Below are 19,022 nucleotides of genomic sequence, written 5' to 3' on the forward strand. Positions count from 1 at the left end.
AAAGTGCTTATAAATTAGGCGTCCTTGAAATTAATGAATTTTTTGCCATTTTTACCTTTGATAAGCTACCTCCTTGGTTGAAAATTCCGGAATCTTTACTTTGACTTTGACTTTACTATGAAATTTATATATAGGCTGTTAAACCACGACAGACTTGGATTTTCATACCACTTTTGCCGACCGCTGCTCGTATGTATTTGGCACACAGTACTTACAGCAATTTCGATTCATCTCAAAAGAAGACTGTCAAAATTATGTTAAAATTTTCAAACATGTTTGAGAAAAGTACCTACTTTTCAAGCCTTGTACAGCCGCTACAGTAATCTCCTATTGTAGAAGCAATTCGTACGACTTACCCAGTCAAACCTTCAACGGAGTCATCGATGGGCAGTATGTGAACTCTCTTTCCATACTTGACGGATGGGCACGGCGCAATGGACACTACGTCACTGAGTCGCACGCGCAGATTGTTCCTAACCACGCGGTTCATCCGGATCTTCTCGTCGGGGCAATTGTCGTCTGAGAGCACGATGCAGACGGTCTCCTTGCGCCGTTTACCCTTCAGCAGGACCGTGTCGCCGCGGAATAACTGTAGCTGCTCCATCTTAGCCTGTACAACAACAATAAACGTATGAGTTCACATTATATTGCAGCACGTTGCTCAAATGGGCAGGAGATATTTTTCTCCACGGGGAAACTACAACACTTAATCTTCTGGCACAGCATTATCATCTGTCCGAGCATTGCTTTATTTTTAATATCTTTATGACACCCAACTCGTTTGATTTCGTCTGCCCACCTTGGGCAGACGAAATCAAACGAGTCGCGGGGAGAATCGTGGAGTTCGGAACGCCCTATGTCCAATGATGATGTTGATGATGATTTTATGTTCTTAAGTAATTATGGGTTGATTGAGTATACATTAGTTTATTATTTTACTTAATGTGTTGGATAGAAGCAGGCGTTACTTTGCAGAATTCCATGGTATATTGAGAAAATTAAGCTTAATTTTGCTATATTCCGCGAAAAGCAGGAGAATCTGTAGATCCGAAGATCAGTTTGGTTTTGATTATAAAGATTGAAGTAATTATAATTACACCATGCAGATTCCCCTGCTTTTAGCGGAGCATAGCAAATTAATCTTTACTCTATTAATTTTACTAATGTAAATACGTACGGCACGTGCCGGTGCCAATTTTGTTGTCAACAAACCTCCAGACTAAACCAAAATGAAGTTTTACCATCCATATCACTATGTTCTTAGTGGAAAATAATAAAACTTTTTAAGACATCCCAAATTAGTTTAGTTTAGAGAGGTGCGTACAAAAAAAATGGCACCAATAATTATTTCCAAGCTAGGCTAAAAATCTGTGCAAGAGGGCATGGCAGATAGCACATAGTGCGGGGCAACCGGACGTGAATGGCTATTTCGAAACGGAAAGCGCAGTATTGGTGCACGCCCTACTAGGGGAAAAGGTTATTAAAACTATATCTCCCCGGGGAAAAGGATAAAAATTTGACGCACGAGTGGAAATAATATCCAAATAATATATATGTGTAATAATAAACGGGGAAAAACTTCTATTTCATGTTCCCGCGCTTTAGCAGGTGGTCACGTAATCTATATACCTTGTCAGGGGATATAATCATAATCCAAATGATATATCTGTAATAATAAACGGGGAAAAACTTTTCCTATTTCATGTTCCCGCGCTTTAGCGTGATGGACACGTAAACTATATCCTTGTCAGGGGATAAGATGGGGGGATATAATGTTTGTCTCCTGCCTGTGCTAGCCCTGCAGGAAGCTGTGCACTGCACACAAGGTATTCCCTTTTAAAAGACAAACAATAGGTTTGTTTAGGTAAAGTGAATTCTGCAATTGATCTCACTCAGTGAAGTGCACTTCATACATGCGCAAAAACACTGACTGTCGTAACATTTATATATCATTCGTACAGTAGGAGAATTTATGCTTCATGCCATTTCAAATACCCTGCGCCCGCCACTGGTTCTAGTACACTCGATATCGTGAAAAACAACAATACTAAAATGGACCCAATTAAAGACAGTGGTAACTGCATGTGTTCAGTATAACTTGATGATTTGCAAGCAGAGACGTACCAAATTGTGAATGAAAAAGTGGGTCAGTTCACAACATTAGGTATAATCGCGTCGCTATGTGGTGAGTGATCCGCGTCCACTAAACCATAAGCCCGAGTGTACACGAGCGCAAAAAAAGTCGCGTCAAAACCTGACTGCGTCACTATATGCATCCCGGGGCTGATTCGTATTTTAAATTACCCCATTATACAATTTGATGATTTGCCAGCACAAACATAAGAAATTAGAGTGGTTAGTCAAAAATATCAAATATAATGTTGTTGTTATGTGGGTAAATGATCCGCGTCTACTAAACCGTAAGCCGAGGACAAACGAGCGTAAAAAAAGTTGAGTAAAACCTAACAGTGTTACTATGCATCGCTAGGCATTTTCGAGTTTTTTTATAAGCCCATTCGCCTAAATCTCCATACAAAAGTTAACGGCATTATTAATTGTTATCTTAAACTAAAAAAGTTATTTTCAATAGGTATACATTTTTCACTGTTAAAAGTCTTAATTTTATGTTTCGGATGTTCGTGACAATTTTTCAAGGATAAAGAACATTTAATTTAATTTTATACAACATCTACAAACATATTATAAAGAACATCAACGATATATATATTATATACTTCATCAATGATATATATTACATAGAAAATAGCGGAATAAGTTTGCAAGGGAAACTTCTAAGAAGTTGTATTCGGAGGAAGTCCCGGGAAACCGCTAGTCCTAAAGTATTCCTAGCTCCTAGTTAGACCTAAAAAATTGTCTTGTCACTTGTGACAGATAACATTTCTTACTTTCTACTATTATAAGAGAGCGCTCTTCTTTTAAGGCTTTATAACGCGCGGCGAAAACGCATTGGTGCGAACTCCGCCTAGAAGCGACCTATTAAGTACCGACGCAATCTAAGCAAAACAATGTAAAATAACATAAATAATAATCTCATCATAACATCTTGTACGAAAATGCGCCGAATTTTATTGATTGCTCTACTCATTTTTAACCATCAACCCAAGAAGATGGATGTTGTTCATTAGATAGTTGACGGACCAAGCAGATGGCCCATTAAGCAGGGCATGCAACGAACATGCCGCCCTGTGTCCATTATTTTGGCGGCCGATTGGCGCAGTGGGCAGCGACCCTGCTTTCTGAGTCCAAGGCCGTGGGTTCGATTCCCACAACTGGAAAATGTTTGTGTGATGAACATGATTGTTTTTCAGTGTCTGGGTATTTATCTGTATATTATAAGTATTTATATGTATTATATTCATAAAGATATTCAACAGCTATCTTAGTACCCATAACACAAGCTACGCTTACTTTGGGGCTAGGTGGCGATGTGTGTATTGTTGTAGTATATTTATTTATTTATTTATTATATTTATTAACCTGATGCATAAGTGTTAAGCCTCATTTGCATATAATTACACTGGCAGCTATGCCTTCGGACTCATAAACAGAAATTAAACAATGCTGCTTTGCTGCAGAAAGTATGGCGGTAGTATTTCCCCGGAACAGCTCCATCATTAAAAGCTCCACTACTACTAAACCAATATTCGATGAATATATTCTCTCTTCAACAGTTTCAAGATTATTATCAGCTCTTTACCTAGCTGGTATAGGGGTTTCCATCATACAATTGATGTTTAAACTACTTTCACTTGAACACAGAATGGCACTACAATAATACAGTAACATTCTCTCACTTACTGCGGTTTTGATTTTTGGCTTGACGGTTGTAAAATTAGATGGTGTTGACAGATAAGTTTTTAGATTATTAGAAGTAATTGTTTACAAATCTTACTAATTGTTGTAAAAGCATGAAATTAGCAAATTTTTCTAATAGCAAGTAAAAAAATTAGACGTAATTATTATATTGCAATGGATAAGAAAAAGATTATGCCCAAATAAGTAAGTAATCTGGAATCAAAATCATTACAGCTATTTCTAGTTCACCATTGTGCACTTGGCCAGCATGGTGGTCTACAGCCTTAACCCCTTCCCATTTTGGGAGACACCCATGCCCTGTAGTGGGCCAGTAATGTGTTTATATGATGATGATGATGATGATTTCTACTATACTGAACAAACCTATTATTCAATGATTAGTTTCGAGTATTCCTGCAAATTTTTAAAGAAAATTAACCCTTAACTTCTGTGTTGGCCATTCTGTTTATATATTTTTGATGAAAAATACCACAATTGCAAGAGTAGACATATTTCTTTCTATAGCTCTAGTTTAATTTATTCAAAAACGTTTCACCTTTATTGAATAATTCATAAAGAATAATATTTGCTATTCAACAAATAATTAAAAAATTATGAATATTTATTGACTTAATGATAGCATCTGGCATAATAATGGTGCAACAGACAAAATATGGTTTAAAGTTGGACAACTTGTAACTGGATTCTTTATAAAATGCTTCTGGAAGAAATCTCTATAGACATACGTTTTCCTTGTGTGCATCCTGTCTTTGTTCATATTAATTTTAATCTTTGACACTAAATAAATACAAACATTAATATTTTGAACTAATGTAAGTCGGAAGAAGCTCCATGAAGGATGTTATTCTTCTTAGGTTCAGATGGTACACAAAAAATGAGAGAGCAATTTATGTGCTCCTTTGAATGGGATATCTTAAAGTAGAAAATTGTATCAATGTATTAATACTTGCTGTATTATTACTTGCATTCTTATCCTTGGAGGAACCAAAAGTAGTAGGAAAAAGTAGTCTATGTGAATCTCTAGTCCTTTCAACTAACTCTATGCCAAAATTAAAGTTGATTAGTTGGAACATAGAGTAAGTACAAACCAACAAACACACTTTTGTATATATAGTATTACTATAAGTATATAAGTCCTTTTATAGTATTAAGGACTATGTCAACGATAAAAATGCTTGGGTGTAAATTTTTGCTCTAACCAAGTTGCTCCTTTAATAATTTTAAGTGACAATGTGTAATAACAAAAAAAAAAAACGGGCTTAGTTTGTTGTGGGCTTCTTCTTAGACCAGGGCGCGTTTAGAACCCTTGTAGCTTTCATTTTATGTTGAGGAATATAGTTATCGCCAACAACTCACTGTTATATTTTACACGTAATGTACACATCAAAAGTGCCACTTATGTGCCTATTTGAATAAAGAAATATTTGAATTTGACTTATGGATTGATACATACTCGGGAATTTTTCACTCTGTTTAAACTAACCTTATGGTAGCACCTGGTTGTGAAGACCCGTGACCTATTGTGATGTCAACCCTTTGTAATTTTGAAGCAATATTGGTTGAACTAAACACTTAAATGGTCATACAACTTGGCAGTTTAAAATTATCATATAATACAACATCTTAAGTTCTGATTATCAGTTGCACACAATCACTAACTTAAAACTTAAGTGACCCATTTCAATATTGTCAGTCATAATAGATGACACTACCTTTTTGGGCTGTCAACTGAAAATTTAAGTTTTAGCGTTTTTTATTTATTTTAAGTGCACTATACAGTCTTAAAATCTATTAAGCAATAGAGTTAAGAGTAGCATTTGTTTGTAAAATAGTAGACACAATTAATAGTTACCTAGTCATAAGATTGAATAGCCAATTAGAACTTTTCCAAAGACCGTTATAAAATACGACGCTAACCCTTAGTAATAGCCCAAATGTAAAGTAGGTCTAGTTAGCGAAAAAAAGACAAAGAACTAACCTGTGATAAAGCGACCACCGAATTGTCATCGCTCACGGCCTCCTCGACGATCAGACGGTTAGGCCTGTCCTTGCGACGCAGGATCGCGGTGGAAAGATCATCAGAGCTGCACAAAATGCATGAGATTGAAAATCTAAAACGCCCGGTGTCCAAACTGTGGCATTAGGTACACCTCGAAGTCGGTAAAAAATCTATTAACTTTCTTTACATCGCTTTAAATGCGTTCTTTACAGTAAAACGATTCCATTGTAACATTATTTTGTATAGAATATTCATAGAAATCATTTCGCACCACTGTAATGTTAGACATGATGACAAGCCAATTTTCGATTATTGGTCTCCATGATATTACAACAATTTGTTAAAAACACGTTTAGCACTTTATTTTATTAAGTATTTACATGTTAAAGCTCTCACCTTTTATTATCTGCCATTTTAATCACTAAATATAGTTAAAATTATTAAATTACTAAAGTATTTGTAACACCGAATGTCTAAATCACTCTTTCCTATTCATGAGTCCGCTGCTGTGCGTGACGTTGCCGTATTTCATTTGTTCTGTCGATAACGTCAATGTTGCCAGCATTGGAGTTTGTCTATGCCTGTAAGTATAATTTACGATTCCCTACGGTTTCTATTAAAATGATGTTTATCGAAAATTTAATCCATATTCAGATTTTGCGGTTTTCTTTTTTTGAGGTATTTCTATTTTATTAATTTGCATCATTGATGTTGATTCAAGTAGCAGTAAAATATTGATTTACTTTTAATTTAATGAATTGATAATAAAGTTTGAATAATCATTACATAGTGCCACATAGCGACAAATGTAATAACTATGGAGGGTAGAGGTAAGGAGAGTCATTTTATATGGGAGAAAAGTTGAAAAAGTGTCCAGTTGTATGCGCTAAAATAACAGTTCAAAAATCCTCCACAATGGCGCTGGTGGATGCACTGGTATGGTATGAATGTAGCAATCGTAGATGAATTGAAGTATGCAGAGTTAAAAAATTTAATGTCATTATCGACTAAAGTAGTTAATTATTGAGAATTTCAACAACTTACGTTGTACAAAATATTGTGGTAAATATAACCTTACTTCCTTGTTTATTTTTCAAGCCTACTCTAACAATATTTGGTTTGGCGCTTCTTTTAAGAGTTACCTTGATGCAAATGTGGCGCCATCCTAATTTAATACATTTTGACGACACTTTTTCATATACACAGATGATCCTCCTTACCTCTACCCTCCATAGTAATAACAAATGTTTGAACTACAGATAATATAGGAATATTTTCCGTTACGGCTACTTGGCCATATAAAGTTTATTACTTAAAGGAAAAGAAAGAAAGAGATGCCAATTATATTTTTTATCTCCGTGGCCTGTTTTTGTGCTCCAGAAATGTCAAAGTGACATTTTTAGGGCAAAAAATAATAAACTTCGTCAAAGCTTGTTTTTATAATTCGCATATTTTTCAGTTTTCTGCGATTTTTAATTTCGTTTTAAGTTAATAAATTGTGTGCCTAAGGTTTTGTGCTGTGTGCACAAAAGGATTTATGAAAATGTTATACTCCACCTCCGGGAATACCCGAAATGATACCTGATAGTATTATATAGAAATAAAATTATAATGTAGATATGTAACTGATATCTATAATGAGGCACTTGTAGATCATTTATCCGAGTATTTATGAAAAATTTGTGTTTCATGCCTTCCAGATTCATGACATTGATTTAATATGTTACTATGATTACAATTGCCATCTCGACTAATATTCGTTGTTTTGTAGCATCTCGACTTTGTGGTGCCAACTCTGCGCATAAGGGAGGTGAACCAGCTCCAAAAATTAGTTATTAAAATGTCTGATAAAGCTATTGCCATAGCTAACTACGAAAACAATAAAAGATCAATAGCACAAGCCTTAACTGTCGATTCAAAAAAAAAGGATTCGTGCTGAGTTATACTTACTGTTTTTATTAACAAATGTAATTGACTAAATAATTTAATTATAGCAGTGTATACGTAGCAAATTATAATTTTTTTAAGAACTAATGTATTAGTGAAATACATCAATGCATCGAAATTATAAATATCAACCGAAAAATATCGATACATCGATGTTTTTAGATGCAAGCAAGCATATTTGGTGTCTATTTTTTGAAACGACGAATTTTAAAGTTCTTTTTCTTTTAATTAGGTTAAAAATTTATATTTATATTTTAATTCTGTATCAGTGGCTTAAACAAAAACATAATAAAAATATCTAACACATTATTGCCTTGTGTTCTTCTTCAGGCGTATTAAAAGTTAGTATTCGTTCAGTTCTAGTTTCTACAGTCTACCGATTTTAGTAAGCCCAAACTCGACAGCTACAAGTCCACTAGAGTTCCACTATCCATTTTTCAGTGCCATCCAGTTAAACTATTACTACAAGTGGTAGATTAAAGGTTATGTAGGAAGCCTTTATTGATGGGTCACATCATGGACCCACCGCGTTAAGTTTTGGGTTCCTTTCTTTTTTTGGTGTATTTAAACGATCTACCATGTCAGTGGACTTGAGACATTGTACTTTTAACACATAAATACATCTCTAATTTTTAAAACTGAAGAAATAAAGTCAATCCTACGGTTTACAAGAAAGTGTCCCACTAGTTTATTGTAAGATTGAATGCAATAACGAACTTTATGTGTGAATTTAATTATACCGGATAAGAAGATTGATTGACACAGTATAATGATCAACGGGGTATCTCGAAAAATTTAAAACATTAATATAGTATCTTTGGTAATGACCTTGGATTGTAATACCAAGGTTTTTATTTATTGGATGTTAGCATTCACCTTCGAAGACCTCTTTATTAACTTTTTAATTTGAAATAAAACATTTATATCTAAGTACTTAAACGTTTTAAATTAAGATAGGTACATTTTATTTAAATTCCCAATTAAACTTAAACTCTTTGGCAGCTTTCTTCAGTTTCTTCTGTAGCTCGGATCGATCTTTAGAACTTAGTCTCAGTATACTTTTCATAATAACATTTTTCACGACATTTTCTGTTTCTTTGTCTATAAATAATTTATCCTCCGTTCCATAATTATTTAGTTCATAAATGTAATCATCAAGACGTATATGTTCTTGTAAAGTAAATATCTTGTCCATCGCATCTAAAAAATCCGTTTGATGCTGTCGTTTCTTTGCAAGCTCCTGTTTGTACAATATTAGCTCGTTCTTCACTTCGTCTCGATACATTCGAGACATGTGCCTTAAATGGTTCGCTAACTTTTTGGAGTACCTATATTGCAACTGATTTACATATCGGCTCAGAATTCGACAGTATTTCGGAAGCTTCTTTTCAGGAAACGTTGTTGTCAGCAGTTCTAATAGATTACGTAGAAATGTCACGAAAATTCCTTCTGATCTCAAATTACTTTTTCTATTAAAGAAAAGAACTCTTAAGGATTCACTCGGATGGTTGGCATCAATTAATCCTTTTATGCTACTGTTCGAACTAAACTCCAAGAACAAAAGAAAAGTTAAAGCGATGTAATATTTCAGATTTTCAATCATTATTTAATTTTTTTTTAAAGTTTTCTTGCTGAGATTGTTTCTCTCAATTTCACGGTGTATAGCTCCTTAATAAGGTTTCAGCACTTAAACATTAATCACGTTTAACATTGGTACTTAGTATTTACTTATTATTTGTATTTTATTCCTAGCAATTGTTCCCACGAATATGAATATTTCCGTTATTTATGTATAATTATTAATAAATTTCCTTAAGTACTTGATTCATAATATTCTATAATTGATTGAGCAAATTTAAGTTTAATTTCTCGTTTAGTATCGTCATTTTGCTTTTTAATAGTATCAAATATTATTTTCCTAAATATTTCCCTAGTATACTTACTAATACGTCTTTTTTCTCTCCTACCATATCGTTTTAAACGATAAATATAAACGTCCATTTTTACGTCATGCCTTGCCGTGTAAATATTATTTAATATTTCAAATAATTCTTTTCGTTTTGGCAAAGGATTTTTTATAACTTTAACAAAATTGTTGACTCTTGGTTCTATAACTTCAGCTCTATATTGACTGAGGTTATATAAAATCTTGGCAAACCTTTTGACCATCCTTTTCATTAAGAACCCTGATCCCAAACCTTTAAGATTTCGCCTAAGTATGTTTAAATACGTAGGTATCCTAGATTTTGAGAAATCTTCTAATATTACTCTGCAAATATTTAAGATGAAATCGTACAAAGGTCCTGCCATTACGGTACGTGGTGATTTCGTAGTGTCAATAGTAATTGTGGTAAATTGCTGTTGCTTAAAATATTCACTAGCTTCAAAAACTTGCAAATCAGCCACGTCTTCATCTTCATTTATTTCTTTATGAGTCACATCTTCTCGGCTTCCACTTACCACATTCACTAAAACAATAGATACTAAAATATAAGCGATCATTTCAACAATATTCTTCCCTTTTCTTTTATACTTATACGGCTGTCGATTTAAGTGATTAAATTAATCTTTCTTAGTACATTCCAATTTCCGGACCACATTCGTGTTAATTTCATTACCTGTAATAATAAAAAGCCCATACTTTAGTTATGACGGTTGTGCTAGCTCTGTTAAAATATTAATACATTTTCACGTACAAGTTTTTTATGATTTATCGACTAAATTTTAATATGTACTATTTCGGCAGACTGTGACATAAAGTATGAGGTAAAGTTTAACTACAACCACGTCCACGCGGTAAAATATTTTCTTTCAATCAAGTGTCGGGTAGTACCTATGTAAGAGGTAGTTCCGTATTTACCAATGGCTTATAAAAAAGAATCATATTACACACGTGTGCATAGATAAGCGCTTTTACTAGACGTGTTTGTAGTTTAGGTTCTACGTAGGCAGTAGACCTTCTTCTAAAATTAAACTTTTGAAACACTAAATCTCTCTTTTTGTAATTATCAGCGGAAGACACATTCTACTAAAATATTAATGTGAGATGGGACTTTTCCCACCCGTATGATACTACAGCCAAAAGCAGTATCAAATAAGTACAAAAGCAGTATTTACTTTCCAAAATATCAATGTTACGAGAGCCGCTAAAAGTGTTTGATCCGAGGCCATTAAAATAAAACCAAACAACATTACGTCAAACGTTGCCATCGTCCACTCTTCGCCCCACCTGTAAAAAAATATAAAGAAATCTCCAATCAACCTGTAAAAACTCGTATCATATATTATACAAACAGGCAAGATTATTATAGATAGATGATTTGACTAGGTGTGTGTGATGACTAAAGAAGTGGATTGTGGAAGGCTTAAACTTCGAACAATATTTTATGAAAAGCAACGTTTGTATCTTCGTAAGATTAGGCTCAAAAAGCCTAAACATATAAAGTAAATAAACATAATTATATCAAACATTTTTTTTTAATGTCCGACTTTTCTATTTTACCTACCATGTCATGGCCAAGCATGAGGGAGTTGTGAGGTCAGCGTCGTACAATAACACGCTAGTGTTTCCACCCTCTCTGGCAATAAACTCCACATTGAATAATTTCTCCATAATTGTTCTTTCACTGGCAACCCAGTTCAGACCGTCTAATGCCTAGAACAATTCATTTAATGTTAAGGACCAATCCTTTAAATAATAAAAACCTTTTCTAGCTCCGAGGTTACCCGGAGATAGCGGACACCCGTTAGGAAATTTTAGCTATGCTTTGCACTTACTCTCTCAAAAAATGCAGCTAAAAATTGAGTCAAAAGTTCACGATTTGAATGGCCACCTGATAAATCACCTGCAAGAAAATTATCTCTTAGAAATAAAAAATTCTGTCTTATGGTAAAAATATTTATAATTTCTAGCAAGCAAGTAAAGCTTAAATATTTTCTGAAAGTACCCACCTGCTATTATGAGCTTTTTATAAACTGTCCTGAAAAATTAATGATTATAATATTATGTCTGCAGGGTAGGTAGCACGCACGCCTGTCGCGAGATACATAATCACCCTGCCGATTATGTTTCTCAGTGTATTTTTAGGCTTTGATAGTCAACAGAAAAAGGAAAGTAATGGTTTTTATCTCACTTTAAAATTATTTAATAATAGCTAACACATGCCTATAGGGAAACCAAAAAATATTCAATTTTCCGTTAATTTTCAAGCGTTACTTACAATTAATTTTACCTTATTTTAAAAGAACAAAAGATAAGACGCGGGTTGCTTTTGACGTGCGTGTGCATAAAACCTTTCATAAATGAACTGAAGGTAAAAAATTACAGTAATTAATATGATTATAAAATAGTGGTTAGATTATAAAAAGTACCTTACGTGATTTGATAATCAACATTGAGTAATTAAATTTACCTTAACTGCGGTGCACAAATAATGCGACAAGAAGATAGAGGATGTGTCATTGACCTTAAATCCATTGAATCCTCGTTTCTGAAAACATTAAAGCATACCATCTGCTTTAGGCACACAGTGGTGAAAATCGAGCTAATTTGCATATTTGCACATTATTCAACCCATTACTACAATGACAAGGGTTTTTGCAGTCGGGGTTTTATTCGTATTTTGGGATAAGTTTTGACAAAAGCATTACACTCTTGTGTCAAAATCTATCCCATAGAACCTTAAACTATGCCATAGAACTAAGAAGGAATTTAGGAAATTATTTAAGGCTAATTTGGTGTTGGTATGCATTTTGCTCTTTTAAATATACTAGCTGCGCCCCGGGGTGTTATTCGCGGTGAAAAACTCGTTTCTTTGCTTTGTTGGGAAATGAACGAGAAGGATATTTGGTGTAAAAATATAGATGTTTTTGTAAATTTAATGTTTTTACAAGACCAAAATTACTCACTGTCCTTTTGACAAAATTACTGACCAAAATTACTCTATGCGAAAAGTCAAGTGTATTGGTTGCTTTATAAGGCCGTGAAGGAAGGACAAACAAATTAACAATATACTTTTGGATTTGTAGCAAGGAAGTCAGCGCCTACCGTCCATTCACATAATGTGCATAACACTCCTCTTGGAAAACTAACAACGACATTTCAAGGTCGGTGCAAACTTTGATCAACTTTGTTGAATGTGGTTCAACCAATTTGTCGATTAAAAAGCGAATGCCGAGCAAAAGTGCGTATGAGCACCACCACGTGGCCGCTGCTATAGCCCATTTGTATCCTTGACTATTCGGTAGTGCGGTGTTCTGTGGTGATAGAAGCTGAAAAAAATACTGGAATATATCATGACCTTAAGAAGGTCTGTTTAACGGTGAAGGACATCTTCGTAAGGAAACCTGCATGCCTGAGAGTTCTCCATAACGTACCAAAAGGCGGGTGAAGGCTACTAATCCACATTTGGCCAGCGCGGTATACCATGGCCTAGACCCTTTTCATTCTTTGAGAAGACCCGTGCCCTTTAGTGGGCCGGTAAAGGGTTTATGAAGATACTATGATACAGTGAAATTTCTTCCGAATTATGTGGTCTTTCTTCGAATTGGGTAAGCCGAAACCGAAGTTAAAGTCTTATATCCTCGCTTCGTAACAAAATTAATTGTTCTATAAAATAGAGTTAGAATTGGAAAATGTTATTCAGTATAGATAATAACTTTTGTCTTCGGTTAACAACAACAGACTATTAACAATTCTCCCATTACAGTATTAGGTTACGTTAAGCGATAAGGCCGCCTTTAGTATACTACTTCTTTCTTAATGTTTCCGTTTTTTGTATGTATTAATGATGTGGTATACAAATAAAGAGTTAAATAAATAAACCAAATAGGTACCTACTGACTTTAAAAATAAGTACCTGATTAGAGTATGAAATTGATCTGTATAGTAAACTACTTAACTACTATTACTTACGTGTAATAATAATAATGTGATGGCAATAGTATAGCCAGGTGAAACTCTTCGTTCTGTCTGCAACGACTTCCACTCACTTGCTAACATCTCTGTTTTCCTTTCGTTCGATTTGTCGCGAACTGGTGCCTCTAGAAACATTTTCTTTTAATGTATAATAGCTTTCAATAAATTAATTGTTAAGCATTGATATATTTGATAACCTCCTAGGCGCAGCGGTGAGCGCTATGACCCTATCCTATATAGTGATCGGTCCCAAATTCGATCCCTGGCAGGAGTGAGTAGGGAATTTTTTAATTTCAGAATTTTCTCTGGTCTAGTTTGTTGTGAGGCTTTGGCCGTAGACCGTGATTAGGTAGCACGCTTGGCGGCCAAGTGTTCTGATACGATGTCGCGTAGAAACTCACTGGTTCTGAGGGGATTAAACCAATAGTTAAATATAACTGCCCTCACCAGATTTTCTAGTAGTAGTAGAGCTTTTTTGTGACAGAGCTCGTTCGTTAAAGTACTACCACCATGCTTCTTTCTGCCGCTAAGCAGCAATGCTGTGTTCCGGCCTGAAGGTTGTGGTTGCCGGTGTAATTACCCGCACATGAGGCCTAACACCTACGTCTCAGGTTGGTGGACACAGGGCAACACTTTACAGGATGTGTTCCTGATGACCTGGGATGTGATGCTCTGTTTATAAGCGATGGTTTTCCACTTACCATCAGATGGGCTATTTGCTTGGTCCATACATTTATAATGAAAAAAAAAAAGATTAACTATCATCATCTTAGACTGCATAATTACGACCAGGGCAAATTATGTAGAGTAAGAAAACTATTTGATACCTTCGATGGATGGGTTATATCTGGACCAATCCAAAAAAAATATATCGTTACGGCACTGGTTCCAGTTTGTCCAGAGAATTTTAAGACACTGAAAATTAAACATACAATATTTTATTTTATGCTTCTACTCGCATGGAATGTTTTCGCACACTTATAGATAGAACACAGTCTAGCTTGCCATCGAAATATAAACTAATGGCGTATCGAAAGTTGTCAGTCGGTTGGTTAGGCTGCCTTACTATGAGAAATAAAGAATGCTTTTATTGAACAATAAGCTTCATTTGATATAATCCGCGAAAATCAGGAGAATCTGTGCGATGTAATTTCGTCAATCTTTACACACTACACCGAACATATCATTCGCAAACTAATTTCTGTGCACGTTTCGCTTCGACAGCGGAGCATCTTCAGGCAATATTGACTTTATTCTTTCGTTCGATCAGGTTTATTTTCCTGCTTTAGGCGGATATAGAAAATAGCAAATTAAACTTAACAGAATTTCGAACGTAACGAATCTTTCAAACCAATTGTCAAGGATTAGGATTTTTAATGCTAGGATGCATATGAGATTTGTAAATCCCATGACTAGCATGATTGCATACTCAAAGCTTAAGTCTAAAGAGCTTTACTATACTTACTAATACTTTAGTAAATATAAAACTTATATAAAATAAATATAAAACCTAAAGGAGTAGTTTGTGGTAACCGACAGCTTAACGTATTCCCCGAGGCACAGGGGTTGGACCGCATCAATTTCCTAACTTCAGACTGGTACTGAGAACTTTGAACAGAAAAGTCCAATACCTAACAATTCTTGGCCCGCCCTGAGAATCGAACCCAGCTACGTGTACGTCGTTAAACACGCTAAACACTAGACAAACGTAGCAGTTATATATTAAAATAATGCTGCTTTAAGCGATGGTAGTAAACCTCTCTATAAACTTGCCTTCAACGAAGCACAGGTATAAACTAGGGCTTCGATCACATTTTCTTCTAGCTGAGATAAGGGTAACGTCAGCCCAAGAGTGCCAGCTTCAGCAGTCAGCGCGTGTAGAGTCGATAGTAATGACGCCTTGAAAAAAAAATATTATTTAGGTTCCTATACTAAACATAATATATACCTAACTAATACTTAGATACAATTCTCTATCATTAGAATAAGATTTATATTTAATCGCATAGAATGGGCATAGTGCTTTTTCATTACGCGTAGCAGCAGGCCGATTCTGTATCTCAGTTTACATGAAATTAAGCTAGCCACTGAGGAAAGTTGCCACCAAACTTGTTAAATCCTGTTAAATCCACCAAATCCAAATCTGTACAACCTGTTGAATCTGATATCTAAGTTTTCACATATTATATCCAGTTTGGTTGCCTGGCAAAGATCGCTTTTTAGCGATAAGGCCACCGATTGTATAACTTAAGTTATTTACGTGTTTTATATCGTTGCTGTGTGTTTTTCTTGTTGCGCAATAACGTATACCTGCTTACTTTCTTTCTTTCTTTTCAACTGAGTTCATTTCATCTCGGTTGGGACAAAGAATTATGTAATGTATAATAACAGTTTGCCGTTATTTGCATAAAACGTTCCACAGTGGCTTGTTAAATTTGGTGTCAACTTAGTAACAGAATATAACTTAACAACGTTCCAAAATGAAATGGGCAATTGCTTGGTCACAGGGGAATATATTGTTCGGACAATTAATTCGGAGAAACTTGTTTCTGATATAATTGATTCAACCAAGTTTAAATTGGATAAATTTCGTTAAATTCTTACAAAATGTAGAACATCAGATACGGAGCTGGCTAACAGAGGCCCTATGGCTATGTAGGAACCTCCTCGTCTTATAACTCCACGCCATTGAACCAAGCCATACAACACCATGACTACTCCTAGAACTCCTCCGCATATCTGAAAAACAAGAACGATACTAAGTGCCTTAAAAATAAACGTGCATAAAGACGGAATAAGAGTTACGCAGTGATTTATCACACTTCAACTGAAAGCATTTTAAAATGTCAGAGTGAGAAAAAAAACTGCATTAGTAATCTGATCTCGTACCACGTTTTTTTTTTAAATTTTGTTTTATTTTTTATTTATTTACCACGTTTATTTGCATAGCAATAACTATCTAGCGATAATAGGCTTTAGTGTAACTCGAAGTCAATATTTAACAGTCACCATCATCTTCATATCAACCCATTACTGACCGACTACAGGGCTCGGGTCTCTTCCCACAGTCAGAAGGATTAAGGGCGTAGTCCACCACGCTGCCCCAGTGTTGGTGGACTCCGCACGCCTTTGAAAATATTATAGAGAGCTCTTAGGCATGCTGGTTCCTCAAGATAGTTTCTTCCAACGTTGAAGCGATGTTTTAATTGCTTAAAACGCAGATAACTTAAGAAAGTTAGAATGTGCGTGCTAGGATACGAAGTTAATAGTGCGGTTAATAATAATGAGATAATTATATAATTACATTACTTTCGTTTCTTTTATCTATATTATCTATCATTGTAGAGTGGGCGGCAATCTTCTATTGGCCTAGGGAAACCATAAAACCCGAGCCTGCCATTAAGATCCATCCTTTACCTTCTTCACCAGCACGGGTAATATGGGCAGGAGACACTTGTCTCCCCGTAAAAGGGCAACATTTTATCTTCAGCCACAGTTTTATCAACTCCCCAAGTAATAGTAATCATAAACGGTGGTAAAAATCTCCTATACCCTGTTGCCGTGTAAAGTATACGAAGCTGAACACCCAAATTTTATCCCTTGTCAGGGTATATAATTGGACGGATATTTTTTTATCTCCTGCCGTGCAGTATTGCGGTATCATGTTTAGTTGATATGGAAAATATGATACCGCACCATTAAGTCTCTACTAATTACATAAACTTACTTGCAACCCTTGTAGAATTCCAGCGTTGGGCATGTCGTGAACAACCCTTAGTGTTGATGTTATCGTATCAGAATCTGGTGTGGCGTACTCTACATCTATGGCCAGTCCTAATCTAAGGTATCCTACGTTGGACTTATCTCGCATGACACTAAAATATTATCAAGAAACTAAATCAAATAGGAAAATATAATGTTTATTAAAATATATCAATCATATTTAATATTAAATAATTTTTTAAATTCTGTATTCAAGTTTAGAAATGAAATTATGATTACTATAAAAACAATAAAATGTATGCGTAAAAATAATAGAATACGTTACATCACTCGTAAACGTAGAGTCCTCAAATAAACTATGCTAGTTGTGTTTGTTACCGTAGAAAGATATTTGTTAATTAGAAAAAACTTTCTGAAGTTACCCGTAGGCCATGCATTTTTCTGAAAACAATGAATATAATTATAGAATGATCTATTTTTTTTATGTAATTACGCTCTTAAAAGTTAGAACGTTACATTAGTAACATATTAATTTATGGTAAGAACAAAATAGTTCAAAACTTAAACGGTTTCATTTAGGACGACTCGATAACGCTAGGGTATAAAAAGATAAATCCAGGACTACTAAAAAAGAAATACAGTTAGGAACAAAGAAAGGACGTACAAAAGAGAGTGTGATATAATAGTCCCCTGCAAAAGAGCTAGAAAAATAATTCATTCTGCAAATGAGTGCCACGGAATTTTGAACCCGTGCATAATGTAGTATCCGTCTAGGACCTACCTCGAAATTATTGTACGTATAAATAATGGCACCAGATTAAAGCAACAGTATTATACATTTTCTGCATCCTACCTACCTCGTAACATAAAAAACTACTAAGTAAAGATGTACTTAGTAAAGATGTGAAGCGCGTAGGTCGTAAGATCCTTATTGCGAAATATTAAATAGATATAATAATCTCTTTTAGGTGCTATTATGATTTATAGAAAAGATAAACTTTACTTTACTTTACTTTACTACACTTAACTTAAGATATAAACTTGCTGACCTTACCTTTACGTAATAGCCATTTGGTTTTCGCAGTAAAATAGGAAGTGGGTTTAAATTTTTTTCAGACAAAAGATACAACTCAAATATATTTGTATAGTCGGAAGACGTTAACTTTGATGTATTATGGACACAGTTGAGTCTGCAAAAATAAAGAAGATGTCAATTTTAAAACAAAGCTTTAAAGTGTATTAAGATCATACAAATTAATCTGAGAATGTTTTTTTTATTTTTGAAGATATATTTGTTTTGGTGCGTTAGGGAAAAATACTGAGAGTAAATTTTTACGCACACCGTCACAAAAAACCGACACCATGAATTCAGCTATAGTTAACATTTAGTTTTTCTATAAAAGTTTGACAGTTGACATAATTCAAACAATACCTTTTTTCTAATGTTAGTGTCGTTTTTTCTACAAACGTAGTATAAGGCGAATGATAAAATTTTTAAAAAGATTTTTATCTTGTTACGCCAAATAAGTATATATAACTTCTAACGCGTGTACATAAGTACATACACGTTCTTTTTTTATTCCACTACAAGTTAGCCCT

General features: G+C 34.5%; 1 protein-coding gene across 2 annotated transcripts in view; it reads right to left on the bottom strand.

The window, feature by feature from the left end:
* LOC120633006 (transitional endoplasmic reticulum ATPase TER94) overlaps positions 1-17,820 on the bottom strand; it is a 28,671-nt gene extending 10,851 nt beyond the window's left edge. Inside the window, exons 1-12 of one of the 2 annotated variants that reach the window (XM_039903031.1) lie at positions 17,749-17,820; positions 17,428-17,575; positions 16,305-16,439; positions 15,474-15,599; positions 14,528-14,615; positions 13,698-13,825; positions 12,831-13,054; positions 12,196-12,273; positions 11,561-11,666; positions 11,290-11,438; positions 5,816-5,921; positions 357-610 (exon numbers count right to left, since the gene is read on the bottom strand). In XM_039903031.1, the coding sequence (XP_039758965.1) occupies positions 357-610; positions 5,816-5,921; positions 11,290-11,438; positions 11,561-11,666; positions 12,196-12,273; positions 12,831-13,054; positions 13,698-13,825; positions 14,528-14,615; positions 15,474-15,599; positions 16,305-16,439; positions 17,428-17,571 (1,538 nt within the window). In that variant the 5' untranslated portion in view covers positions 17,572-17,575; positions 17,749-17,820. Of the gene's footprint in view, positions 1-356; positions 611-5,815; positions 5,922-6,232; positions 6,380-11,289; positions 11,439-11,560; positions 11,667-12,195; positions 12,274-12,830; positions 13,055-13,697; positions 13,826-14,527; positions 14,616-15,473; positions 15,600-16,304; positions 16,440-17,427; positions 17,576-17,748 lie in introns of those variants that run through there. The other variant, XM_039903030.1, reaches the window with a different exon arrangement.
* Positions 17,821-19,022: the final 1,202 nt, after the last annotated feature.

The sequence above is a fragment of the Pararge aegeria genome, chromosome 21, assembly GCF_905163445.1.
Source record: "Pararge aegeria chromosome 21, ilParAegt1.1, whole genome shotgun sequence".
Taxonomy (NCBI): Eukaryota; Metazoa; Arthropoda; class Insecta; order Lepidoptera; family Nymphalidae; genus Pararge; species Pararge aegeria.